Raw genomic sequence first — 27,392 nt, forward strand, 5'->3', positions numbered from 1 at the left:
TAATCCTCATGGCCTGTCCTGCAAGAACAGGAAGTGATCTTTCTTTGCTAGGGTCAGAAATAGCTATAAAAACTTGTTTATTTAGTAGTAAGGGCAGTGGTGGTGCGTTCATAAGGGGCGCATGGGCTCTGCCCCCTCTCTCCTGGCACCGCTCTATCACCATAGATAGATTCATGCATTGCATGAATCTATCTATGGTCGCCGCTGACATTACCTATTTTCGGGCGCCAGACACCTGAATTACAGCGGCGGGTGTTTTTTTTGGAAGCACCCGATAAGAGCTGTAGGCTCTAATAGACGCCCAAAAAGGTGAACAGCGGGCACCATGCTGGGCGCTCGCTGTTCACTCAGCGTTGTGTTAGCAAAGTGAAGGAGTTCGCTTTGCTAACACTGAACCGCCTCTCAGCCAATCAGGTGCTCGGGTCTGTTACCTGCCACCTGATTGGCTGAAACATCAGGCACTGTGATTGGATGCCTGATAGAGAGGACAAAAGAAGCGGTGGCTCAACGCGATTGGCACTGCGCTGACAAGCCATTCACCTCTGCAGCTAGGGGTTCGGATCCCGGTCTCGGCTACATGTGAATTGAGTTTGGTGGTCTTAGCCCGGCTCCCGGTGGGTGTGCTATGCGAGGTAAGCCTGCGCTTAGTACGCCCACCCCCCTCCCACAAAAACCACCACACTTAAGCCTCGTACACACGGCCGAGGAACTCGACGTGCCAAACACATCGAGTTCCTCGGCCAGTTCAGCACTGAAGCCGCCGAGGAGCTCGGCGGGACGAGAGCTCCCATAGAACAACGAGGAAATAGAGAACATGTTCTCTATTTCCTCGTCGAGCTCCTCGTCGGCTTCCTCGGCCGAAACTGTACACACGACCAGTTTCCTCGGCAGAATTCAGCCAGAAACTCGGTCGGAAGCTGAATTCTGCCGAGGAAACTGGTCGTGTGTACGGGGCCTGACACGCACTCGAAATTGGGTTAACATGCATGCACTTTGACCACATGGTCTCTAAAAAGAGAGGCAAAAGACTAACGGGGCTGGTTGAGCGTGCTAGATCCTCTCACTGCCTTATAGGGAGTCCCTCTGCCCCGTTGGGCTTCAAAGCGGAGCGGGCAGGCTATTCTAACTGTGAGGCCTTGTACTCACGACCGGATCTGTGCGCTGGAAACTGTCTGCCCGACAGTTTCCGGCGTACAAGGCTGATTTGTGTTTTGTTCCGCTGGCGTGTACACACCAGCGGACCAAATTCCCGTCGTACCGGAACGCGTGCACGTAAACTACGTACGACGTCACTATAAAGGGGAAGACCAAAGTTAATGGCGCCGCCCTCTGTTCCTCTTTTGCTAGTTACGGGTTTGCTCGTGTTAGTGAAGGTTTGGTTAGAGCTGATTCGCGCTTCTCGGTCTCCAGGCTTTGACAGCGTGTATTCACGGGTTCAGTGCGTGTGCTTGCGGTAACGTAGTTGTCATTCGGCTATAGGCAAGCAGGTTGTTTCTGCTTTAGCAGTTGCATCCTGTGCGCTCGTATCTGTTTGTCACGCGTTTGTCGCAGGTAGTGCTGGATTTGCGAGTGCTTTCTGTTTCAGTGTGTTCTTGACTGACCAGCCGGCCGGTTTGAAGCCATGATGGAGCAGCAGCGTCAATTTTCGCGAGTTGGTGCTGTTTATGGGATGGCTGCTGGATATGTTCATTTGTCCAGTACTTTGGCCAGAAACAGGGGGCGGAGGCGTTTCTGGACCAAGAATTGGTTGCGCCAGCGTGACCAGTTCTCACATATGCCTCTGCTTAGGGAACTCCAGGAGAATAATCCTAATGACTTTAGGAATTTTCTCCGCATGACGGACCCCGTATTCAACAGTCTGCTGGAACTTCTGTCCCCCTATATCACGAGGCAGGACACTGTGATGCGCCAAGCCATCACGGCCGAGCAGAGGCTTATTGCCACGTTGCGGTACCTGGCGACTGGGAGGAGCCTGCAGGACCTCAAGTTCTCGACAGGCATCTCTCCGCAGGCGCTTGGGGTCATCATACCGGACACGTGTGCTGCCATCATCAAAGTTATGCATGAGGAGTATATTAAGGTAAGTTTCCTGGCTCTAATAATGTGGCCAACTAACTTTATTTTTATTTTCCCAGATATGCTGTGTGTTTAACTAACGTTACCTTTTCTCCCTATGCATGTTGATATAAGCTTTACATGTTTTATTCTTGGCCTACCTGCATATTTGTCCCTTACCCAATATTAACCTGTCCAGCATGCTATCCTAGGGACAAACCCACCTTGCCATTTTTTAAAACAGGACTTTTTGTTTTTTGTGTCCCCCCCCCCCCCCTTCAAACTTTTATTGTCCCCATCAGAGGGCTGTGGAGTCTCTTAATGAAGTGGCCCTATATATTTCATTTCCCAAATTCTCAATGCACATTTTTCTAATGCAATTTTAATACTGTGAACTGTCACAAGGATGCTTGTAGGATGTTTTTGTTACAAAGTACTAAATCTCTATTTTTGTTTGTCCCCACAGCTACCCTCCACACCACAGGAATGGCAGTCTGTGGCTTCCCAATTTGCCCAGCGGTGGGATTTTCCAAACTGCGGTGGAGCAATAGATGTGAAACACGTCGGCATTGTGCCCCCACCCCGCTCGGGGTCCTACTATTATAATTACAAGGGTTATCATAGTATTGTGTTGATGGCGGTGGTATCGGCACAGTATGAGTTTCTATATGTGGACGTGGGGAAGAACGGCCGGATGTCTGATGGGGGAGTGTTCGCACGGACTGATTTCTATGATCGTCTCCAAGCTGGTGGTCTGGCATTGCCACCAGATGAAGATAATGTGGAAGGACTTCCGTTTGTGTTCCTAGCGGACGAGGCTTTCGGGCTTGGTCCTCACCTCATGCGGCCTTTTCCCCAGAGGACCCTCTTCTCAGAGAGGAGTGTGTTTAATTTTCGGTTGGGCAGGGCTCGGAGGGTAGTCGAGAATGCCTTTGGGATACTCACCAACCGGTTCCGCCTGTTCAGGACATCGATACATCTGGCGGAATATAAATTGGACACCGTTGTATTTGCCTGCTGCATTTTGCACAACTTTTTACGCAGGCACTCCCAGACGTACCTACCCGACATCGGTTCTGAGGCAAGACTACCCTCAGATCCCCTTCCCGGGCTGGACACTGGTCGCGCTGGCTTGGCCCCCCAATCAGCTCGTGAGGTACGCGACAAATATGTTGAGTACTTCATGGGTCGGGGGGCCATTGCTATGCCAGATCATATTTCTTTCTAATTCGGCCCCCAAAGAAAGGAATATTCTAAAAAATAATAAATAATTAGACCATTGGACTTTATACAGTTGTTTGTCATTAATGCTTTTTCTCTTTTTCTGTCTTCCTGGTTCTCTAACTAACTTCTTCAATTGTAATGCATAATTGATTTCTCCACTTTTAGTAACTAACCACATTTTGCACAGTATTCACTGATCTACAAACAGGGTATTGAGTCTAGAAATAAGAAGCAACTCCATTTGTAAATTTTGAGGTCAAGTATTTTAATTTTTGCTTGTTCATGACCCCAAAAATTATTTTATAGTTTTTTCATTACTCCCTGCTTTTGTACTTAGGAGTCTACAACATTTTTTTATAATTTTTTTTTTTTTCAGGTAATTCAACCAAAAATATTATGCAGATTATACATTTATTAACAAGTTCACTTTTTTTTTTATCAAATATAGTTAGATTTATTGTTTACATATATATATATATATATATAGATTATTTTTGGTGGGGTGTTTACCGCCTTAATTTTTTTTTTTGGGCATATTTTTTATGCACAAAAAACAATAATTTTTTAACCATTTTTTTTGTTTTTGGTGTGTTTTTCTAAAAGTAAATTTTTAGGTGAGATTTTGGAGTCAAATCTCTACTTCACTAAATTCAGTGATTAGAGAGATTTATAATTCTATATATATATATTTTAAATTTTTTGGCGTTGTTTATCCTTTATGGTCTAAACTTTATAGTATCCCAAAATGTTCAACATGGTCAAAAAGTAACAAAATCCAATTCCAAAAATATAAAAACTCACAACAGCAGTCAGTCATGGTGTGCTTTCACACTGGAACACGCCAAAATTGGAAGATACACACATTCAGTGCAAACTCGCCAAATGTCATTGGTTCAACAGACAAATGGCCACATGTGCTATCTGACATCATGGGTGATCAATGTCTGTGTTCTGTGGGAGCAAACCCTTCCTCTCAACTACTTGAGGATGGAGGAGGGGGTTGGACCCACAAAGCACAGACATTAGATATTCTGTGATGGCAGATAGCACATGTTGGCACACTGTGTGTGTATCTTCAAATTTTGGCGTATTCATTATTCAAACTGTAAAAATGTTTGTGGGGGCGGGGGATGGGCGGGGGGTGTTTCAGTCTTTGACACGGCCCATCATGTCAATAATGTTTTTAAAATTAGATTCGATGACCATCATTCTTTGCCGCATATTGTCCATTTCCGTGCTGCATTCCAAAAGGACATTTGTTACATTCTGTTCCATGAGAAACATCCTTTCACGCATATTGTGCATTTCAGTGCTGCACTCCATTACCTGCTGAATAATTATAGCAGCACTTGCACGTGAAAATATTGGCACACCATCCTCCTCCCCTAAAAAATAAATTAAAAATGGCATTTACAACATTATTTTTCGATGAGGCCTATCTACATATGTTTTTTTGAATCAAGCTAGGGTGACACTGACCTGATGGGCTTCTCCTTTCCACCTCTTCGACATCTTCTATCACTCCTCCTTCTTCCACCACCTCCCCATCATCTTCTATCACTCCTCCTTCTTCCACCACTTCCCCATCATCTTGGACTCCTCCTTCATCCATCAATCCACCTTCTTTCAATTCGCCAAATTGTTCTTCCGCCACTTGCCCTTCATCTGCTATAACTTCTAAGTCCAAAATTACTTCTTCCTCCTCTCTTCCTTCCTCCTTTCTTCCTTCCTCCTCTCCTTCCACATCCTCCTCTCCTTCCACATCCTCCTCTCCTTCCACATCCTCTTCTCCTTCCACATCCTCTTCTCCTTCCACATCCTCTTCTCCTTCCACATCCTCTTCTCCTTCCACATCCTCCTCCTCCTCCACATGTTGAGATGGCAGATTTTGGCCTTGTCTGGCCCTCTCTGCCTCCTCCAAATGCTGGCGACTTCTTTCCCCTGAAATAAACCAAAAAAAATGTAGACTCATCAGCACACAGATATTGGAGAGCATAAATCGCACACATTGCTTATAAGATGCTTTCATTTAGTTACTTTTATCTTTCACCAAACCTACATTTTGCAATTACTTCTATATGGCAAGCTCTGATCCTGCCCCTTTTTAGCAAAGTGACACACATGGATGTCCCCCCTAAACTGTATTTCTGGGAGACCCTACCAAAACCCATTTTTGATTTGGGGAGACACAGGTGCTCTGCATTGCAGATGTGAAAACATCTGCTTTATTACCACTGTTTTTAGAATGAATCCTGTTTGCCTTTCCCATTCTCATACTTTTTTTTTCTAGAACTAGCTTTTACACAATGTTTACAAACAAAGTTTTTGGCCAGTGAGCCATGTCCAGGTGTGTTGTTCCTGGAATAACCGAGCCTTTCTGAGAAACTATGTGATGTTACGTTGTTTACTAAGAACACTATTTGTAAATATGTAGTTATTTATGTCCTAAAAAATAAATGACAACATGTCTTTAAAATTACAAGCAGGCCAAGGAGGCAGATGGTGAAATATACATGGCAACACATTATTGCAGACAATCCCCCCCCCCCCCCCAACCCCAATATATATTTACTTACTTTTACGCAGAATTTTAAGTATTTTCTTCATCTGATGTGGCTCCCTCAATTTTAAGTCTGACCATCGTTTCCTCAGCTGTTCCTTGGACCTGGTGATCCCAAACATCCTCTGCATTCTCCTCGCCACCTTGTCCATAATATGTGCCTTTCGGCGGTTAGGGGTCTTGTATGGCCCTAATTCACCATCATAGTCCTTCTTTCGCATGATGTAAACTAACTCCACCATTTCCTGGAACCGCATATTAGTGGCTTTATATCTTCTTTGCCTTGATCGGGACGTCCCTGCCTCTGTCCCTTCACTTGTGGCATGAGAGCATCGTGCCCGCTCGTGTGACATCGCCATCTTTCCTTTCCCACAGAGATTATGGGCGTGGAAAAGATGAATTCTTACGCCATGGGCGGAGAAGAGGGCGGCGTTTAATACATACGCGGAGTGTAGAGAATGCAAACAACGTGTTTACGTCGGTTACGCGGAGAATCTTCGAGCGCATCCAGAACATACACAGTTAACGCCATATTTCCTAAACTCATTGATTAGGGGCCTCGCAAAGGTGACGAGGGCGGGGTTTAATAAATACGCGGAGTGTTTAAAAGGTTTACGCCGTGATTACGCATCTTACGCGGTAATTAGGCGAGCGTGAGAAACGAGGAGCGAGAGACAGGAAGGTAAGGAAATTAAAAATGTGATCAGCAGAGGCCTTGAAAATGTAGACACATGGGATGGGGGTTTGGGCTGTTGGTTGCACCCTTTTTAAGCTATTCTGTCTATGGGGTACCACAATGTTATTTTGGTTTCCAAATGCTTTTGGACACCTCACAAAATAGAGATGTGAACAATGCTGTACCTCATTGACAAGTTTTTGAATGGTGTATTCAGATCAGGCAAAGTATTGTTGTACAGAGGTCATTAGGAAGTGTCTTTTATGTCATCCATTGTCAGGGGCATGAGATTTACACATGAAAGAGTGCCTAGATGAAAACTGTCATTTGTAAGCATTGTTTATTTTTCTATATTTAAAATATTTACTGCAATGTGAACAATGGCTCTGCATCTAGCAAATCAATGTTTGGTACAAGCAATGCGGCCGAGCTGCCAATCATTGTTTAAACAAGAGAGACTGTGTTTGTAATTAGATATAGGTAATAAATTTGAAGACACATATTAGATCAAGGTCAACGCTGATCCTTTGGAATATTTATTTTTCTGTGGTTTATGTTTTTGTAATCTAGACTCAAAAAGAAATATAATTTTGGAAAAATTACAATGGACCTCCTACAAAGCAAGGAATCTATAGAGGCCTTACTCCAAAAATATCAGGAGACGCCCATCCTGTGGAATTCCAAGCACTCTTTATATTGCAATAAAGAGGTACGAGCGGCAGCACTAGAAGAGCTAGCAAATTATATGCAAACTTGGGTGCCAGGATGCACTGCCAACATGGTGAAGGATAAACTTGCCAACCTCAGAAGCACATACAGGAGAGCATACAAAGCTAATAAAAGCAAAAAATCGGGAGCAGCAGCAAGACAAGCAAAGGAACCCAAACTGTGGTATTATAAACAGATGGCTTTTTTGCGGGACGAAATGGAAGGCAGGAAAACGATGTCCAGTCTTTCTTCCAACCTTTCCTCCATGCTACCTTCCAGCGGACCTTCCCCAGATGACCACAGCCCTGCAGAGTCGGAGGAAGAGGGCCTGGCTGACAGAGATGCAGATCTGCCACCCTTCGATGAGGAGGTATAGTAGTTTCCTCTATATTTCTTGCGTAAATAATTCTTGGTGGATTAATGATTAGATATTGTAAAAAAAAAACCAAGCTGGGAAAAAGCCAAAAAAAAGGTGTTCAGACAAATAGGTGTCAGAGATGACAACTGCAGGGGTCAGAAGTAGAGTGTATTCAAGTAATAATGAACAGAAAATACTAAACGAAAAACATGAAAATGAGTGTGGTTTTATTTAGCGAAATTGTAAAAAATGTCCTTTTTTTTCCACACAGGAAGAAGAGATCAGCCAGGAGGTGGCAGATCCTCAGGTGTCTGTCAGCCAGGAGGAGGCCGGGGTCAGTGGCAGCCAGGAGGAGGCCGGGGTCAGTGGCAGCCAGGAGGAGGCTGGGCCCAGTGGCCTGCAGCAGGTCCACCCGGCCAGGAGAACCACCACCAGCCAGTCTTCTCCCCCCCAGGTGAGGCCATCAGGCCGAAGGAGGCAGTTGAGGCCTGTGGAGGAGGCAAGCCTCCGCATGATCCAGGAGGCAAGCGCCATCATGAGGGCCCCCCTCAACCCCACAGAGGCCTTCAGTGCCTCATTGGCCCATGATTTAAATGAAGGGGAGGAGGACCAGAGAAGACTGGCAAAGGCCCTGATGAACCAGGTCCTTTGGTGGATGCAGAGGGGCCTGCTGACCCCAGACACTGGGCTATGTGACCCGGCCCGGCTTGCGGAACACCATCCTCCTGCTGCCACATCGACCCCACCTGCAAGACCCCGTGTTCGATCCGCTGGAAGGCTGCCTGGAGGGAAGGCTGGAAAGAGGAGGAAACGTTGATTTTCTGCCTTCCATTTCCTTCCACATAAAGGACATCTTGTTTGTACTACCACAGTTTGGGTTCCTTTGTTTGTGTGCTGCTGCTTCATATTTTTGTGTTTGGCTCCTGAGGCTTGGAAGTTTATCCTTCACCATGTTGGAAATGCAAGTTTGCATATAGTTTGCTATCTGTTCTAGTGCTGCCGTTCTTTTTATTTTTTGTGATGACATTTGCCTGAATAAAAGGCTTTTTGCTTTCATTTGAAAACATGTCTATTGTTTGTTATACTGTGGGGATTATTAGGCAGCAAACCTTTAATAAATATACAATGGGTAATTTACAAAGGACACACTCCTTGGGGGGGGGGGGACATTTGGTGTGCCAACATGGTTTAATATTCTCTAATGAAACACCAAAAAAAAAAAAAAAAAAAAATAATTGAAAAAAAAATGAAAAAAAAAAAAAATTAAAATGGTGACATAACTAGAAACAAAAAAAAAAAAAAAAAAATGCACATTCCTTTACAAAAATGACTACTATAAATTATGGAGGACCACCAACCAAAACACACGTCTGGCATAGAAAACATTATTAAAGGATTACATCACAAGCAAGAAATGTGACATTTCAGTATGGGACAACTCTATTGAAATTGCATCAGCAAGAGAACGGGGTTATTCTAGCAAGAGAAGAATTAATAAAACGAGGCTTGAAAATGTGGTTTAGTGCGCCTTTTTAAGACATTGTTCTCTTGCTAGAATAAAAGGTTTCTAATGACGAATGTGCCATATCCCAAACAAACGCGAGTTTTACCTGAACGAGCGCTCCCGTCTCCTCATTTGGACTGAGCATGCGCGGGGTTTTAGTACGCTGCTTTTGTGTACAGACGACCGAACATGTCTGACGGACACGATTCCAGCAGACTGTTTTAAAGCAAGACCAGGAAACAGTTGTTCGTTGGAAAACGGTCTGGCCGACGATTGTTTGCTGGAATTCTGTACGTTACTGCCTACACACGAACGAACATGTCCGCTGAAACTGGTCCGCGGACCAGTTTCAGCAGACATGTTTGGTCGTGAGTACGGGGCCTTAGGGGGACAGACTGACTGGGAATAGAGAGAGATCACTGTTCCTGATCACTAGGAACAGCTGATCTCTCTCCTCCCCTGTCATAACAGGGATCTGTCTGGAATGCAACTTCACCTTTATAGTGCAGTTGTACGTGTTGTACGTTACCGCACTTTGCTCAAGCAATTTTTATCATGATCGTGTGTATGCAAGGCAGGCTTGAGAGGAATAACGTTTAGAAAAACATTGTTTTTTCCATGACATGAATAACGGTCGTGTGTACGCGGCATAAGACTAAAACTAAATTAAAATTTGTCCCATTCGATTTTAGATGACTAAAATGAGTTTTAATCAACTAAAATTATTTTAGTCTACTAAAATGTCCTGAAGATTTAGTCGACTAAATACGACTAAAACTAAAACAATTGCAGAAGACTAAAATGGGACTAAAACTAAAATGCCATTTTAGTCCTAAGACTAAAACTAAATCGAAATGTGCTGCCAAAATTAACACCAGGGAGTCTCCCTAGCAGGTACACATATAGCAGTATACATTTACTCATGCTCTAAATAAAAAAAAAAAATAATAATAATCTAAAAAAAATAAAATAAATGATTTGTGGTTTGGCTCAATGCTTTTACGAAGCAGAACTTAAGGCATGGTTCCAGGCAACCTCTGCAAAAGGGAAATTCATATCTGGATAGTTGCTCACCAAGGACCAAGGTAGAATTGATTGGGTGGCCATCTGATAATTTCTGCAATAAAAAGGAGGATGGGCACGATAACAAAACATATGGGTTTGTTTTTATCCCTTTATTGGGACTTGTGACTATATAGATTCTCAGCAAGGAATAACTGTTGCATGAGACAATTTCTCTTAAGAAATATTTTTAAGCTAGTGGGTAGACACTGTAGAAACTCAGCAACACCTTTACAAATCACTAGGTGGTGCTGTTTCTCTTTTGGATTTATTATAAAGCACTACTGGACTGGACTTTAGATGAAAAAACTGAGATATGGTTTTACCAAGGAACTGGGCTGTTTGTGCTAATTAGACAAGAAGAGCATTTTCATATGACAATAGCAATGTTTTGTCAGGTTGATCCATACCGTCTGACAAAAAAAAAAAAGTTGGCACTATTGTTCTTTTCTAAAATAGGGGTAGATTTGAAATGAGGGGAAGCTCTGCTGATTTTATTATTCAATCATATGCATGCTAAAGTGCTGTTTTTTTCCCCATGCATGTCCCCCTCGGATTACAGTGACTTCCATGTGCATTTTCAGTGCAATTTCAAAAGCACTTTGCACTTGTAGTTTACACTTGTAGTGCAAAGTGGATTTGCCTTTCGTAAATAACACCCATGTCTGCACGGTGTCCTATAACCCCGCGCCCATTATCAGGAAGAAGAGATGCATGGTCACATGACAGAACATTTTAACCTTGTGAAAAAGGTCAGAAAGATCATTTCTGAAACTAAGCAAATACAATTATTGTGCCTGCATAGTTATAACATTGTATATCCATAACTTCTTTAACCACTTGCCGACCAGCTGCCGCATATACTGCTTCAAGGTGGCGCGGCTGCGCAAATTGCCGTACTGGTACGTCCGTTCGTGCACTAGCTTTTGTGGACACTTGCCCACTGCGTGACGTAGGTCCAGTGGACTCGATGTTTACCAGCCAACCGCTATCGCGGTGAAGAGAGGCAGAACAGGGATCTGCCTATGTAAACAGACAGATCCCCGTTATGACAGGGGAGGAGAGAGATCTGCTGTTCCTAGTGATCAGGAACAGTGATCTCTCTCTATTCCCAGTCAGTCTGTCCCCCTGACAGTTAGAAAGTACCTCCCTAGGGAACACTTAACCCTTTGATCACCACGAGTGTTAATACCTTTCCTGCCAGTGCCATTTATACAGTGGTCCGTGCATTTTTATAGCACTGATCACTGTATTGGTGTCACTGGTCACCAAAAAGTGTCACTTAGAGTCAGATTTGTCCGCTGCAATGTCGCAGTCACACTAAAAATTGCAGATCGCCGTCATTACTAGTACAGTGATACCTCGGTTCACGAACGCTTCTGTTCACGAACAACTCGGTTCACGAACAGGAAAGTTCATAAAAATATGCTCCGGTTCACGAACTCCGCCTCGGTTCACGAACAGGAGCCGCGGCCATTTTAATGCTATTTCCCGGCTGTCACATGGTCGTGACTTTCTGTAGGAAGACCGTGGAGAGAAGAAGACACACAGAAAGAAGTACTGTGAGTACTCTGCAAACATTTTGAGTGATTTTTTGATTTTGGGTGTGCTTTTTAGCACATACAGTACTGTCCTTGCTGTATTGTACAGTTCACTGAAGGAGATTCCCCTGATGTCCTTATGGAGGGGGACTCTCCCTCCAAACAATAACTGCCTCCCACCTGCCTTCCTCCATGCCAGAAGTCATCTCAAGCAAGGTTAGTGTCCTCTCTTTATACATTACTATACTGTACTAATGTGTATTGTAATTTGTTTCATATTTTTGTGCTTCAAAAACCCCCAAAAAAAGGTCCGCACGGATTAACTGGATTTACATTGAACCCTATGGGAAAATGTGCCTCGGTTCACGACCAATTCGGTTCGCGACCAGAGTCAGTTCACGAATTAAGTTCGTGAACCGAGGTATCACTGTAAAAATAAATAGTCCCTAAATCTTTCCCCTATTTTGTAGGCGCTATTACTTTTGCGCAAACCAATCAATATACACTTATTGCGATTTTATTTACAAAAAATATGTATAAAAATACATATTGGCCAAACTGATGAATAAATTAGTTTTTTTATATATTTTTTTGGGATGTGTATTATAGCAGAAAATAAAAAAGTTATTTTTTCAAAATTGTCAGTCTTTTTTATTAATAGCGGAAAAAATAAAAACCGCAGAGGTGATCACATACCACCAAAAGAAAAAAACTCTATTTGTGGGGAAAAAAAAGGACACAGATTGTGTTTGGGTACATCGTTGCACGACCGCGCAATTGTCAGTTAAAATAACGCAGTTCCGTATCGCAAAAAATAGCCTAAAAGAGCAAAATCCTTGTGATAATCACACAGATAAATGATATGTATACTGCTGAGCTGTAAATGCAGCTTAGAGGATAAACGGTCCAAGCACTAGCCTGGCCTGGTCTACAGTATATAAGTAATTGTATGCTGTTAATGTTTCAGCCTAAAAAAAGAATTTCAGGAAATCTGACCTAATGTTGTGGTCATATGTGATGTCAATGAATAAAAAATAAATTCTTCCATATGATCTGTGACATGTCTATGCTATAATTTCTCTTACCGACATATTCATAGTTTTGTGCTGCATGATCTGGTTGAACGTAGTTTATCCGATTATTCTGGTATTTTACAGAATGATACTGATTCAGGAATTGCTGTCCCTTTTCACCATAGACGCTGCCTGGTCGGATGATGCAAGTAGTTATTTTATTTCCATTGCTCATCTGCAAAGCAGTAACATAAAGAGGAAAATATGAAGATAGTCAAATGCTGTTTTCAAAAGGTATCATTAAAATTTGAGGCTTGTTTGTAGCTGTAGTATGCCAATACCAATACAAATCAAATGTCAGTGAAGCCCGTAGAAAATACGAAGCATTAAGTGCAGGGCTGGCATGACTAAGTAGCTAGTACAGCACAATGGGGTTAACAAATTAGGGGAGTGAAAAGGGCAGGCTAGGGGGTGGCCAGAGTTAATGTTTCCCGGGATAGGAGGGGCTTAGGGGAGGTCTCTAGATCAGTTTGCCTACAAGCGTGGAAGAGGAAGCTGCCACCTTCCCACCCTAATGTGTTGGGATTATATACTGTATTTATTGGCATATAACACTCACTTTTTTAATGAAAATAGAGGGTAAACTGTGCCTGCGTGTTATACGCAGGGGGGCAGTGGAATGTTTTTTTTTCTGAAACTTCCCTCTTAAAGTTAGGGTGCGTGTTATACGCCTGTGCATGTTATACGCCGATAAATACGGTATATATGGTTCATGTGTTTGGGTTTGGTTTGGCTGTTGGGGATCTTTGGGGCAGTAGACATTTTGACCAATTTGGCATAAGTGGGGGACCCATCAAGGTATGGGATCCTTGGTTGATGCCAGTTAACCATGGTATCAGCGTGGGGAAGGTTCAGTGTGCTATAGTCCTTGAGTCGGCACACTGCGACTGGGATCTTAGATGGTCACGCTGATACAAAGGAAATTTTGGTCAATGCCTTCAAGTATCCTTAACAGGGGACAATGGTATTTTTGAAGGATTGTTGAGTGTAAATAAAGAATTTTGGTTACTATGTTTGGTTAATTTGTTAATAAAATGGCAGATTCGGCCAATTTTACTCCAAAATGGATGTCGCCTGTTTATTACTAGGTTAAGGTAAAGTTTTGTTATGATGGCAATAGGCGGTTTATCTGGCTTACCATAGTCAAGCACCCGTACTTGGGGTAAGGAGGCAGCGCGGACATGGTACAGGATGTGGTCAGAGGCTGCATGGACATGGTATAGGAGATGGTCAGAGGCTGCAAGGACATGGTACAAGACGTGGTCAGAGGCTGCGCAGACATGGTACAGGACGTGGTCAGAGGCTGCGCAGACATGGTACAGGACGTGGTCAGAGGCTGCACAGACATGGTACATAACGTGGTCAGAGGCTGCACGGACATGGTACATAATGTGGTCAGAGGCTGCGCGGACATGGTGCAAGACGTGGTCAGAGGCTGTGCGGACATGGTACATAATGTGGTCAGAGGCTGCACGGACATGGTGCAAGACGTGGTCAGAGGCTGTGCGGACATGGTACATAATGTGGTCAGAGGCTGCGCGGACATGGTGCAAGACGTGGTCAGAGGCTGTGCGGACATGGTACAGGACGTGGTCATATGCTGCATGGACATGGTATAGGAGGTGGTCAGAGGATGCGTGGACTCGGTATAGGAGGTGGTCATAGGTTGCGCAGACATGGTACAGGAGGTGGTCATAGGCTGTGCAGATATGGTAGAGGAGAGTAACAGGAGGTCGTCAGATGCTGAAGAGGGGTCCGGTCTTACCCGGCTGTGATGTGGAGAGGCGTGTGCCACTGCTGAGACGAGTGCCTTACATTTAAAAATGGCATCGCCCGGCCCTACTTTTGACTGAATTTGGAGTATCCCAAGGTTCACCCTGCACCCCAACAAAGTTTAACCACTATTCAAATACAAAAAACTGCCAGCCCGGTCTGGGGACTGTGCTACATATGGAACACACTTTGGATATCTTTAGTAAGGCAAAATCTGCACAGGTAAAGAGATGCAGCATGTACTGTATGCAAAATGACAGAACCCTGCATATACAGTACCACTGCTTACTGCCTCCTGCTGGACAGTGTGGACAGGTTCTGCTGCTGTATGAGGGCCCATACAGATTTTATTCCTGTCATGGGGTGAATGTCACTGGAAACAAATACATGCAGGGCCCTCTGATTCCTCCTGTATTTAATTATATTGTAACTGTACTGTCTGTGCTCATGTTGTATATAAACCCTGTATAATAATAATAATGATATTATATGTGTACATACCTCCCAACTTTTTGAGATGGGAATGAGGGACACCTATCAGCAAAAGTATGCAAAAGTAACAGGCATAGGACACACCCCTTGCCACGCCCCCTTAAAGGAGAATTGTACAAAAACACAAGATTGTTTAAACCCACAAGTGATTTTTTTACTACTACTATTCCTTTAGTAGGCTTTTGGAATTTACAAATGCAGCGATTTAGAAACCAGATTAAAGGTTTGGCGCTGAAAAACACTTTTTGATAGATAACAAGTGCATTTTATATACATCTATATAGATCAGACCAAAATGAGGGACAAATGAGGAGAATGAGGGACAGAGGGACATTGCTCCAAATCAGGGACAGTCCCTCAAAATCAGGGACAGTTGGGAGGTATGTGTTTACAGCACATGAAATATAACTGCTCAAATTGACTGTATACTGAACTGTCTGACAATTAAAAAATACATACCTGCTGACCATTAGCCAAGAGGGCTAATCTTTCGGCCCAAGCCTTTGTTTTACCGTAAGAAAGTAAGTGCTCACCATGATATATTGTGTCTTCTGTGACTCTTAAAACAAACAAAACAAATTTGGTTTTTAATAAATATAGATGGCAAAAGAAAGAAGCCTTGATGCAAAGTCAAAAGCATATTTTTGAGAGTAAACATAAATAAGTGAAAACCATGTACTTAAACAGGTAAACTCCAAAGAACATTCATTTAGTAAGGGGTGTGTGAAAAAACATGACCTCGGTAGTTTTGTTATGAAACCATATTGGATTTTTTCTCATTTAATATTGTTTTTCGTTACTGTTGAAACTAGGCAATTATAACCACAGTGCCCTACTCACACTTTAGACAATGTGTGTGTTCCTCGAGAATGGTAATATGCAGCATTTTGTGCATTTATATGTGTTATGTTAGGTCATTTTGAATGGGCTGCCAACAAACCAAATAATGGACATGAACCATTTTTTTCAGCACACCTTACCCCAATTCACAGATGCCTCAAGTGTTATTTTTTACGATTGAAAAAGACCTGGGGGAACATGGAGGAAAGAAACTCTGCAGTATGCTACGTGGCAAACAATGGACTTGGGCAGATTGTGCTTGCCAGTGGAAGTGGCTTAAAAGGCGAAGTATAGACAAAGCTTGTTTTCACTGTACTTCTCCTATGGATCACAGGAGTGCAATTTATTTTCAGCAGAGAGCGGTCTGAAGTCCGCGCTCTGCTGACGTCACGAATTTCAGTCCAGGCACCGCATCATCGTGACACTAAAGTCTGGATCTGCTAGGTGCCTGGACTGACAACCGTCTCAGCCTCTCAGCGAACCTAAGATGGCCGATTTTCCCCCTCCACAGCTCAACGCTCCAATGAGCAAGGAGGGAGAAGAGCAGAAAGCTGTGACTGACAGTCTGCAGCTCTGAAAACCGAGCAATTGGCGGCATTTGATCACTCGGTTCTCAGTGTAGGGGCACCGGGGGAACCATGCAGCATTGGACCATGCTCACCTCTGTGAGTGCCATGATGCTGTTGCTATAACCGTTTTTCATGTTGGATGTTTTTTAGACAATAAAGCTTTTTCTTATTTTTTGGAGTGAGGTCACTTGCTTTGCTTTCTGAATCCATTACCCACAAGGTAACCCCCTCAGGAGAGAGCCTTCCAGAGGGGGTTAGCTCTTGTGTTTCTTTTTAGTTGTTTATTGATATATTTGCTTCTTTAATAGGAGTTATATAATAGCGCTATCACAATTATATTTTTACATTTGCTGTGGATGTGGGAAAACAAATCGGTGATAGCAGCAGCTGTATTCATCTATTTGCCCACCATTAGGTGGCAGCTTGCAACTATTTTTTCTATTGTTCAGTCATAAAGCATGTCACCTGGCATAGGTGACAGGTCCATCTGGTAGTGAGGGGGTTGGTGATCTGGCTCCCTCCCTAGCAGTCTGTTTCCTGAAGTAATTGGGACCTAACCTACAGTACGGAGACCCAATGTATCTAGCCGCATGGTATGGGAGAGTGAAGGAGATAACTGAGAGCATGCATGAGGTCCACGCTACGTGCTTGGTTTTAATTTTTCGAGTATCACCTGTATTATCGACTGAATGAATTTTCTTTTTTTCAGAAGACACTTGCAAAGTCACTTTTGCCAAGAGACTTCTCTCTTGGTAGCAGTTTTTTACTTTCTGTGTACATTGTACATCACATGAAGCCATGACGCAACTACTGTGCACATGAGCAGAAGTTACACCATTGGAAGCCACCAAGTGGCCCAAAATAATAGTGTGGCACCCAGAAATAGTGGCAGAGCACATTGTGGTGAAGGATGGTGCAGAAACGGACAGCCTAGGTCAGTCACTGCTAGAGGAGGGTACACTTGTAATGCAAGCACGCCCAGATTTCCCACAAGGCCACTGAGGCCAGGCCTTGGGGCGGCAGGGCGCCAAGGGGCGGCAGTGGCGTGGATTCCCCCGACACCTGTAACATACAGTTAAGGGCGGTAAGTTATGGGGGAATCCGCTCGCTCGTTAACAAGTGATTGCGGCGATGTCGCCGAAGTCACTTGTAAAATGTGTGCTCCCCTCCGTCCTCCCCACCCCACATACCTCTCTCTGCTGGCTATGTCTTCGGGACTCCGTCCTCCCCCCGGCCACCGAGTCTGTCTCCTGTTTCTGCTGCCGATGTACACAGTGAGAGGGGAGAGTTGTGCTCTTCCAATCTCAGCTGTGACAGGAGTTCTAGCACAGTGCTAGGACTCCTGTTTTGGAGGTGACAGGGTCAAAAAAGAGAACCTGTCACCTCCAATTGCTATCACACAGGGAATTGTTTTCTCCTGTATGATAGCAAAAAAGTTAGGTGAAAAAAAATTGATAAAAAAATAAATAAATAATAAGAAATAATAATTAAATTAATAAAACAAAAAAGTAATTAAAAAGTAAAGAATAAGAAAAATAATAAGAAAATTATACAAAAATAAAAAAAAGTAAGCGACAAGCTACAAATAACTAAAAATAAAAAAAGTGATAAAAAAGTAAAAAAATAAATATTTGAACTAACCGTGCCGCCCCGCCATCTGATTGCCATTCTCCGTTGATTTGGGGGGGGGGTGGAGTTCGGTTGGCGGGGAGGGGGTGCATTGCGGAACCTGGCCTTGGGGCGGCAGGGAGAGCAAATCCGGCCCTGAATGCAAGTGTGTTATAATGTGCCTACTTGCAGATTATGGCAAGAGTGCATCCGCCAACACAGCCTTTACCTCCATTTTGAGTAAAAAATGTGACCACCAAATCGAAATAAATATAAAGCAATCTGTACAATGATAGCTAAAACATGGAGGTGCTGAACACACACTATCACTTTAAAAACTTACCCCACCATTGGATCTAAATTTTTGTTTGGTCCAACTGCAGATATTGAGCTTGTGTACAGTAGGTAGGGGACATCAGAGGCCAGACAAGCTTTTATAACATTCTCTGTCCCTGCAAAGAGAAATGACAATAATAAAAAGGTCAGAGACCTGCTTTCTTTGTAATCACTGTAGCCACCTTTTAGGTGTATCCAAAGCCACATCTCTGTCAGGTTTTTATTGTGTACTTATCCCTGTTGGGGAGAGTCACGTTCTGCCTTTGTGCTGGTGACAATTTTTACTAGGACTGAAAATGAGAAAATAAAAACAAAATTTGGAGTTCATCACCAGAACAGGAATAGAGGTCAAAACTTCCAATGGAGAAACTTTTTTTGCAGTGACAACTGTCTAAAGCATTTATCTCATGCTGCAGAGATCTCTTCTTTCTCCCTTTTGTATCTACAGGACAAAGTCCTCAATTACATGCAGATGGTAAAAAAAAAGAAAGAAAAGAAAAAGCAAAATGACAAGAGTTTTAACCAGGGCTTTTTTCCAGGGGGAACTTGGGGGAACTCAGTTCCACCACCTCTGGCTCAGACCCTTTGATGCCTGCTCACCACAATCACTTGTAAACACAGAAGTTTAGTTTCTGTGTTTACAAGTGACAGCTCTGCAGTCTGTGTGTAACCCCCCTGAACTCTGCACTCTGTATGTAATGCAATCCTGGTATTTAATGCCCCTTTAACCCCCCTGGCGGTATCCCCGAGCGTGACTCGGGTTGGATTTTTTCTGCTGCGATCGGTATCCCCGAGTCACGCTCGGGGTAGATATGCAGAGCCTGCAGCGTGCGCTGGCTTACCTTGTCCTGGATCCAGCGATGTCACCGCGCTGTGTGAGCGAGCGGGACCTCGCTCGATTCACACAGCGTCCTCCTGTGCCGCCGATCTCCGTTCCCTGCGACGTTACGACGCACGGGAGCGGAGATCGGCGCCAAATTCAAAAACGTAAACAAACACCTTACATACAGTATACTGTAATCTTATAGATTACAGTACTGTATGTAAAAAAAACACACACCCCTTGTCTCTAGTGGTCTGCCCAGTGCCCTGCATGTTCTTTTATATAATAAAAACCTTTTTTTCTGCCTGCAAACTGTAGATTGTCCATAGCAACCAAAAGTGTCCCTTTATGTCAAAAATGGTTTTAGATCAGCTAAAAAACAGCGATAATAAATTATAATCACTTGCAGAATTGTGCGATAGTGATTTGTGGGGAAATTCGTCATAAAAAAATAAAAATAATGACAGCGACAATTCTGCAACTGAGCAAATTTCAGTGATTTTGAGTTGATTACATTATTGAATAATTTTTATTAGAATTATATTATTATTTGTTATAATTATTTATAATTATTTATTATATTATAATTTATCATTTTGTTTTTAAAAAAATGTCATACCCGGGATGCCTATTAGATTCTTGTTTGGTCAGATTTAAGTGAGTTATTCCTAAAAATTACAGGCCTACAGTATAAAACGCCAAATTTCCTTGCAAATAATTGTACCGCTTTTGGTACGTAATTCCAGACAGAATCATACCGCCAGGGAGGTTAAGACCCGTCTACTGTTTTTGAAATCTGAGCGGGGTCGTGGTTGAGTTCCTGCACCTATTTTCTGAGAAAAAAAGCTCTGGTTTTAACCCTTCCTACACTATCCAAAATTACCAAAAAAGTTTTGGCTTTAGATACATTTTACTATAGAAATGTCAATCTCCCCCCTGGATACGCAACAGGCTCCATCAACTTCTTGTTTTATGGAGGGGCATTTACTACACACATTTAAAAACAGCTTTGAACTCTATCAACCCCCTTCAAAGTAAATGGTAAGGGCAGCCTGTACTGCTCTGCTCTCCTGCCAATGCTCACCCCCACAATAAACCTGAAAATCCAGCCTAGCTGTTTATGTGAGCATTGGCAGGAGAGCAGAGAAGTACCCGCATGGGCAAAAGAGATTCTGTAGGGAGATAAGAGCATTGTTGTATGTGGAAATTATGATTTTCTAAGCTGGATACACACTATAACATTTTCTGTAGATTTTTTCCTTTAGATTTACCAAAACCATATAATAGGAGATCAAACCTTAAAGCAGAGTTCCACCCAAAAGTGGAACTTCTACTTTAAGTGCTGCTCGCCCCCTTACATGCCACAGTTGGCATGTCATTTCTTTTAGGGGGGGTGGGTTATTTGTTTTGAATGGGACTTACTGTCCCACTTCCTCCTTCCACCTAGAGGGCCGCCTAGGCGACTCCTCCTCTCCCCCTAGGCGGCCCCTTCCTCTAGGTGATCTCCTGGGACATGTGACAGGTCTCAGAATATTGCCCATCCACTCCGAGAGAGCAGCGCGACTTGCGCATACACAGTGCACACCTTGCCGTGAAGCCACAGTTCCAATGGAGGCGCAGAGTAGAGGTGGGGGAGGAGCGGGCCTCCGTGCGGCCTCATCGCTGGACTGTCGGGCATGTGAGTGGCTGTTTTTTAAAAGTCAGCAGCTATACTTTTTGTAGCTGCTGACTTTTAATAAACTAAAAATAGCCTGGAACTCTGCTTTAAGAGTTTCAATTTGTATGCAATCAGGCAGGCCCTTGCACTACATGCTTTTGGTAAATCTCGGGCACTATATGAGCCAACGTGCTTTCTACTTTATGTCAATTTTTTTATTGCACAGATCATAAGTCAACAGAAAATAGGTGTTCTCATGATTCTTAACCTAAATAGATTCTTCTGAGACTACACAAAATGTTCCCTGAGCACCATTTGTAAAACGGTGCACTTGACTTTGCCATAAATATTCAGAGGGGAACAAAAGAAAGAAGAAAAATAAGGTAAATGTTATCAAATGTGCCCCCTGCCAAGCATGACCTATTCAAGTGAATGCAAGTTCAGTGCTCTGTAAACCTTGTGCAGTACAACAAGCAACGGGTGTAAGCAGGCAGAATTGTGTTGCTTTCTCACTACCTGCTTTAACCCCTTGGGTCGCTTCTGCATGCAATTGGCGGAACGCTTGCAGAATGGCCCTGTTTACTTGGATGCCCTAAGGGGGGGATTTTGGGACTTTGAATGAAGCACAATCAAGTGCCTCCATCCCTGGTTCAAGCAGATAAGAGAAGGGAATTTGGGACTTTGAATGAAGCAATTGAAATGCGGAGGTAAGAATAGTTAAAAATATTTAATTAATAACAGATATAAATCCAGTAAAAAATATAATTTCATATACATATATATATATTTATGGTCGTTACCCTCTGACCGAGAGAGATGTGGATCACATAAACACGCGACAAGACTTACAACATAAATAGACCTGAAGTGTGGCTTGGTGGTCTGGTCAGTATGCCAAGAAAAGGGGGCATACCCAAGGTAAGTAATGGGTAGTTAATTGAAGAAGGATATGCTGAGAAGTGCCCTGAAAAAGGGAAGGGCGGGAGGGTGTCGAATGCGATTGAATGCGCAGACTCACGGACATGAGGTGAGCTGGGAAGAGTCGGCCCAGTGACGTGTAGTACTGCACACTGAACCGACAAAGAGCATGTGTGAGTGGGCTGCTTAAATACCCTCCGGGCTCCTCCCATAAACTCAGGCCACCATACTGGCCTTCTTATTTATGGTCGTTACCCTCTGACCGAGAGAGATGTGGATCACATAAACACGCGACAAGACTTACAACATAAATAGACCTGAAGTGTGGCTTGGTGGTCTGGTCAGTATGCCAAGAAAAGGGGGCAAAAGACTCAGATAGGGAAATAGTTTATATTGATTTCTTGTATTTATTTAGCCAGCTTGGTAAAGGCTTGTGCCATTCCTTCATGAGGATTAGGGATGTATGTGGCAAAACAAGGAGACTTCCATCAGCCAGGTATCTTGATTACGTAGTCTGGTACTCCCTGTTGGGAGGCAACTGAGGCTGCTCCAAAGAATGTCCAGAGAACTGACTGGGGTTTGAAGCCCAAGTTACTTAGGAGGATTCTGACATGCTTGACACACTGGCTGACACTCAGGGAGCTGGTTTAGAAAGGGTAGCAACAAGCTACCATCAGATTGGCTGGGTAGATGGAGCAGTAGTGGGTCGAGCACCGTCACTGGGCATCAGGCGTTGTCAGTCTGAAACAGGTTGATGTCAACCCCAGGGGCTGGTTTGTTGCGTTTGCAGACTGTGAGAGTGTAGTGGTTTGAAAGCGAGTCGGGTGGCGTCGGAGCAGTGTGTGACTGCCGGAGCCGCTGACTAAATTCACTAGGTTGTAGGGAACCGTAGAAGGCCTGGTAGATGGCTGTTCGGGTGACTAGTCTGGGCAAAGCCCTAAACAGGGAACGAGTAAGGATTTTAGACATGTCCCTAAAGAGGGGACTCTTGAAAGGTAGGCGCTTGCCACTGACTACAGGTTGGTGCTTCTGTATGCCCTGTAGGAGGGACTTGACTGCATGGGCTCGAGAATACTGACGGTTTACTGGGGTCCTGCAGGGATAGGAAATGCTGGATGCCATCTAGATATGGCGTGATAGTATTGAGAAATGGTCAGCTGCATGTGGCAATACGATATGAAGGCTAGGATGTGTCCAACTGCTGCTTCGGGGCAAGGGGCCAAAAATTTGCGATTAGTGTTCCAAGCAGTGCGATAGGCCTTCAGTGTGTTGCGTGCCTAAGAGTGGTTAATAAGTTGGATTGCGTTGGTGAGATGTGATTTCAGTCCATCGTCAGCAATGTCCATGGTGGGACAGGGATAGTTGTTGGGTCGGCTCCAGGCTCTTGCTGGAAAAACATCCATTCCAAGGTTGGAATAGGAAAGCGCATCAGCTGCTTTTTGCATTTGCCTGGAAAAAGGTCTACATAAGATATTAACTGGTGACGGAGTGACAGCTGCGCGAGCCTGTGCAGGAAGTGATGGGGAGTGACTTAGATCTACCTTAATTGATGATGTCGGCTGTGGCCTGATTGTCTGTGGTGAAGAACAGTGTCTGTCCTGTTCAAGTGTGGTCCCAGACCTGGGCAGCTGCCACGATGGGGTGCAGCACGAGGTGTGATGAAGACTGGGTGAAAAAATTTAAGAGAATTTCTGGGGGCCAAGTTTTGGAGAACCAGTGGCGGCCTAAAAATGGCTGCAAAAGCCTTTGGTGGCTCGGCTGACACTGCCAGGATGAAGATTGAAATGCTGTTCTATCAGGTGGGGAAGTTGTCCCACATAGCTAAGTCTGCTACTGATGCTTGGTCTAGTTTGAGAACTTGGACTGGATCTTGCATTGGTGTGAGAAAATCAAGACAATACACAGGTGCTCAACAAGACGATATACATGCACTCGCAGGCCAACGTGCACTCGCAGGCCAACGTGCACTCGCTGGTACTGGATGAAAACCTGAACCAACCGCAGGGAAAAAACACAGAGAAAAGATGAGCGGCCCGCGCGCCACTGAAGACGAACGGCCAACTGGGCGCCACTGTGTGTCTGTGTGGCTGATCGTTTGTCACTGAGGTGTGTTTGCAAGTTTAGTTTGTATTCGGGTTTGCACGTAGTTGCCTGCCGCAAAGTGTTTTATACTACTGCAGACAATATTGTGCGGTTGCAAGGGTGTCAGTGAGTGTCAGGTTGCTGGGACGATATTGTGTGGTTGCAGGGGCCTTGAGTATTAAGGTTTGTTTTGAGACGGCATTGCAAGGGTCTCAGTCTGGTTTGCTGAGACGATATTGCGTGGTTGCAAGGGTCTCAGTCTGGTTTGCTGAGACGATATTGCGTGGTTGCAAAAGGTCTCGATAAGTGTGGCGCTGCTGAGACGGTATTGCGTTGCAAGGGTCTTAACAATGGTGTGAGGCTGCTGAGACGGTATTGCGTGGTTGCAAGAGTCTTGATGAGTGTGGGGCTGCTGAGACGGTATTGCATTTGCAAGGGTCTGAACTATGGTGTGAGGCTGCTGAGACGGTATTGCGTGGTTGCAAGGGTCTCGATGAGTGTGGGGCTGCTGAGACGGTATTGCGTTCGCAAGGGTCTCAACAATGGTGTGAGGCTGCTGAGACGATATTGCGTGGTTGCAAGGGTCTCAGTCTGGTTTGCTGAGACGATATTGCGTGGTTGCAAAAGGTCTCGATGAGTGTGGCGCTGCTGAGACGGTATTGCATTTGCAAGGGTCTGAACTATGGTGTGAGGCTGCTGAGACGGTATTGTGTGGTTGCAAGGGTCTCGATGAGTGTGGGGCTGCTGAGACGGTATTGCGTTTGCAAGGGTCTCAACGATGGTGTGAGGCTGCTGAGACGGTATTGCGTGGTTGCAAGAGTCTTGATGAGTGTGGGGCTGCTGAGACGGTATTGCATTTGCAAGGGTCTGAACTATGGTGTGAGGCTGCTGAGACGGTATTGCGTGGTTGCAAGAGTCTTGATGAGTGTAGGGCTGCTGAGACGGTATTGCGTTTGCAAGGGTCTCAACAATGGTGTGAGGCTGCTGAGACGGTATTGCGTGGTTGCAAGAGTCTTGATGAGTGTAGGGCTGCTGAGATGGTATTGCCTTTGCATGGGTCTCAACAATGGTGTGAGGCTGCTGAGACGGTATTGCGTGGTTGCAAGAGTCTTGATGAGTGTAGGGCTGCTGAGATGGTATTGCGTTTGCATGGGTCTCAACAATGGTGTGAGGCTGCTGAGACGATTTTGCATGGTTGCAATGGTCTCAACAGGTGTCAGGTTGCTGGGCCGAGATTGTGTGGTGACAATTTTTCATTTTTTTTTTCTTTTTTTTCTCCACTTTTTATATTTCTTTTTGCTTTTTTTTATTTATTTTTTTTGCGTTTTGTAAGGGTCATGTGTTGCAAGGGTCTTAACAAGGGTGTCAGGCTGCTGAGACAATTTTGTGTGCTTGCAAGAGTCTCCATGAGTGTGGGGCTGCTGAGACGGTATTGCGTTTGCAAAGGTCTTAACAAGGGTGTCAGGCTGCTGAGACAATTGTGTGCTTGCAAGAGTCTCCATGAGTGTGGGGCTGCTAAAACGGTATTGCGTTTGCAAGGGTCTCAACAAGGGTGTCAGGCTGCGGAGACAAATTTTGCGTCGTTGCAACGGTCTCAACAGGAGTCAGGTTGTGGGGCTGAGATTGTGTGGTGGCAGTTTTTATTTTTTTTTCTGCACTTTATTTATTTATTTTTTGCGTTTTTTTTTTTTATATATTTTTTTTTGCGTTTTTTTTTTTTTTTTTTATTTATTTATTTGTAAGGGTCATGTGTTGCAAGGGTCTTAACAAGGGTGTCAGACTGCTGAGACGATTTTGTGTGGTTGCAAGTCTCGATGAGTGTGGGGCTGCTGAGACGGTATTGCGTTTGCAAGGGTCTCAACAAGGGTGTCAGGCTGTGGAGACGAATTTTGCGTAGTTGCAACGGTCTCAACAGGTGTCAGGTTGCTGGGCTGAGATTACGTGGCGGCAATTGTTTTATTTTTATTTTTTCTATATATTTTTTTTCATTTTTGCGTTTCTTTTTTTTTTTGCATTTTGTAAGGGTCATGTGTTGCAAGGGTCTCAGCAAGGGTATCAGACTGCTGAGATGATTTGCATGGTTGCAAGGTCTCAATCAATAAGAATTGGGTTACTGAGAAAGGATAGAAACACCTGGTTTGTTTGTACCTTAAGCAAGCAGTATAAGGTAGAAGGACAACACCTGTTTGAATCGTAGGTTCCGCAGGGGCCACTAATGAACGATATGGGAGAGAACGAATGGTAGCAAATTGATAAGACATAAAGCATGTGTAAATCTTACTTGCGACAGTGGGCCATGCGAGTGAGTCTGCGGCGGACTGTGGCTGGAGTGAAACATGTCGGGAACGTGTAGCGTGATGCCATGCATGGGGCAAAACAACGAGGTTTGGTGTAGAAAATAGAACACGAGAAGTGCGTATCAATGCTTTGTAAGCTCCACTGCGGGGACCAAACATACGGTACAGGTGACACCATGAGTGGCCACAAATTTGACATGACAAACAAGCTAACGAATCCTACCTGGGACAGTAAAGTGCGACTGGGTTTGCTTTGGACTGGAGTGGATGTGCAACACATCCCAAGAGTGTATTGTGGCGCCATGCATGACACACAGGCAATAACTTTGGTAAATAAATGAGAGAGAAGAACCGTGTACAAACAATTCGTAAGTTCCGCTGTGGGAACTAAAACACACGACATGGGGGGAAACAATGAATGACAACGGTAGAAAGTATGCAATGTATCTGATACAAAATGGTTGTAAAATGCATGAAATGAAATCCGATACGAATTGATAGTAAGGAGTATTGAACGAATCTGATACGAATTGGTTGTAGAGTGTATGCTACCCCTTGCTTTGAAACCGAACACCTACCAACCACCCTACCCCCCAGGCTAATCAAGTGCAGAAGAATCTGCCAAAGAACCCATACAAACACATGTCAATCTCCAAATGGATTTACAAATGAATCGTATGTTTGGCAGAAGGAAGTTACAAATGTATTATGCCTGAGCCAAATGATGTTGAAACATGAGCAACAATAACTCAGAGGCAGATTTTTTCCCAAAAGGGATGCAGGATAGGAAGCATAACGAATTGCAAGATTGCACAAGATACGAAAAGGTTTGAATCCTACCTGCGACAGTAAGCGGGAACCACCGGCGAAGACCATGAAGGGAGAAGCCGCAAAGCGCTTGCGATGTCGAATGCGATTGAATGCGCAGACTCACGGACATGAGGTGAGCTGGGAAGAGTCGGCCCAGTGACGTGTAGTACTGCACACTGAACCGACAAAGAGCATGTGTGAGTGGGCTGCTTAAATACCCTCCGGGCTCCTCCCATAAACTCAGGCCACCATACTGGCCTTCTTATATATATATATATATATATATATACCGTATTTATCGTGGTATTGCGCGCTCCGGGGGGTAGCGCGCAACCCTAAAGTGGACCCGCATTCCTGTAAAAAAAAACATTTTAGTACTTACAGTTTTGGTGTCTTGCGGCCTCGTCGGGTCCGGTGTCCGTCTGT

General features: G+C 44.2%; 1 protein-coding gene across 2 annotated transcripts in view; it reads right to left on the minus strand.

The window, feature by feature from the left end:
* LOC120927622 (3 beta-hydroxysteroid dehydrogenase type 7-like) overlaps positions 1-27,392 on the minus strand; it is a 46,919-nt gene that overhangs the window by 8,073 nt on the left and 11,454 nt on the right. For both annotated transcript variants that reach the window (XM_040338420.1, XM_040338421.1), the window contains exons 4-6: positions 18,387-18,495; positions 15,486-15,585; positions 12,774-12,936 (exon numbers count right to left, since the gene is read on the minus strand). In XM_040338420.1, coding sequence (XP_040194354.1) covers positions 12,774-12,936; positions 15,486-15,585; positions 18,387-18,495 — 372 coding nt within the window. The remainder of the gene's footprint in view (positions 1-12,773; positions 12,937-15,485; positions 15,586-18,386; positions 18,496-27,392) is intronic.

This window comes from Rana temporaria, chromosome 2 (assembly GCF_905171775.1).
Source record: "Rana temporaria chromosome 2, aRanTem1.1, whole genome shotgun sequence".
NCBI classification, from domain to species: Eukaryota; Metazoa; Chordata; class Amphibia; order Anura; family Ranidae; genus Rana; species Rana temporaria.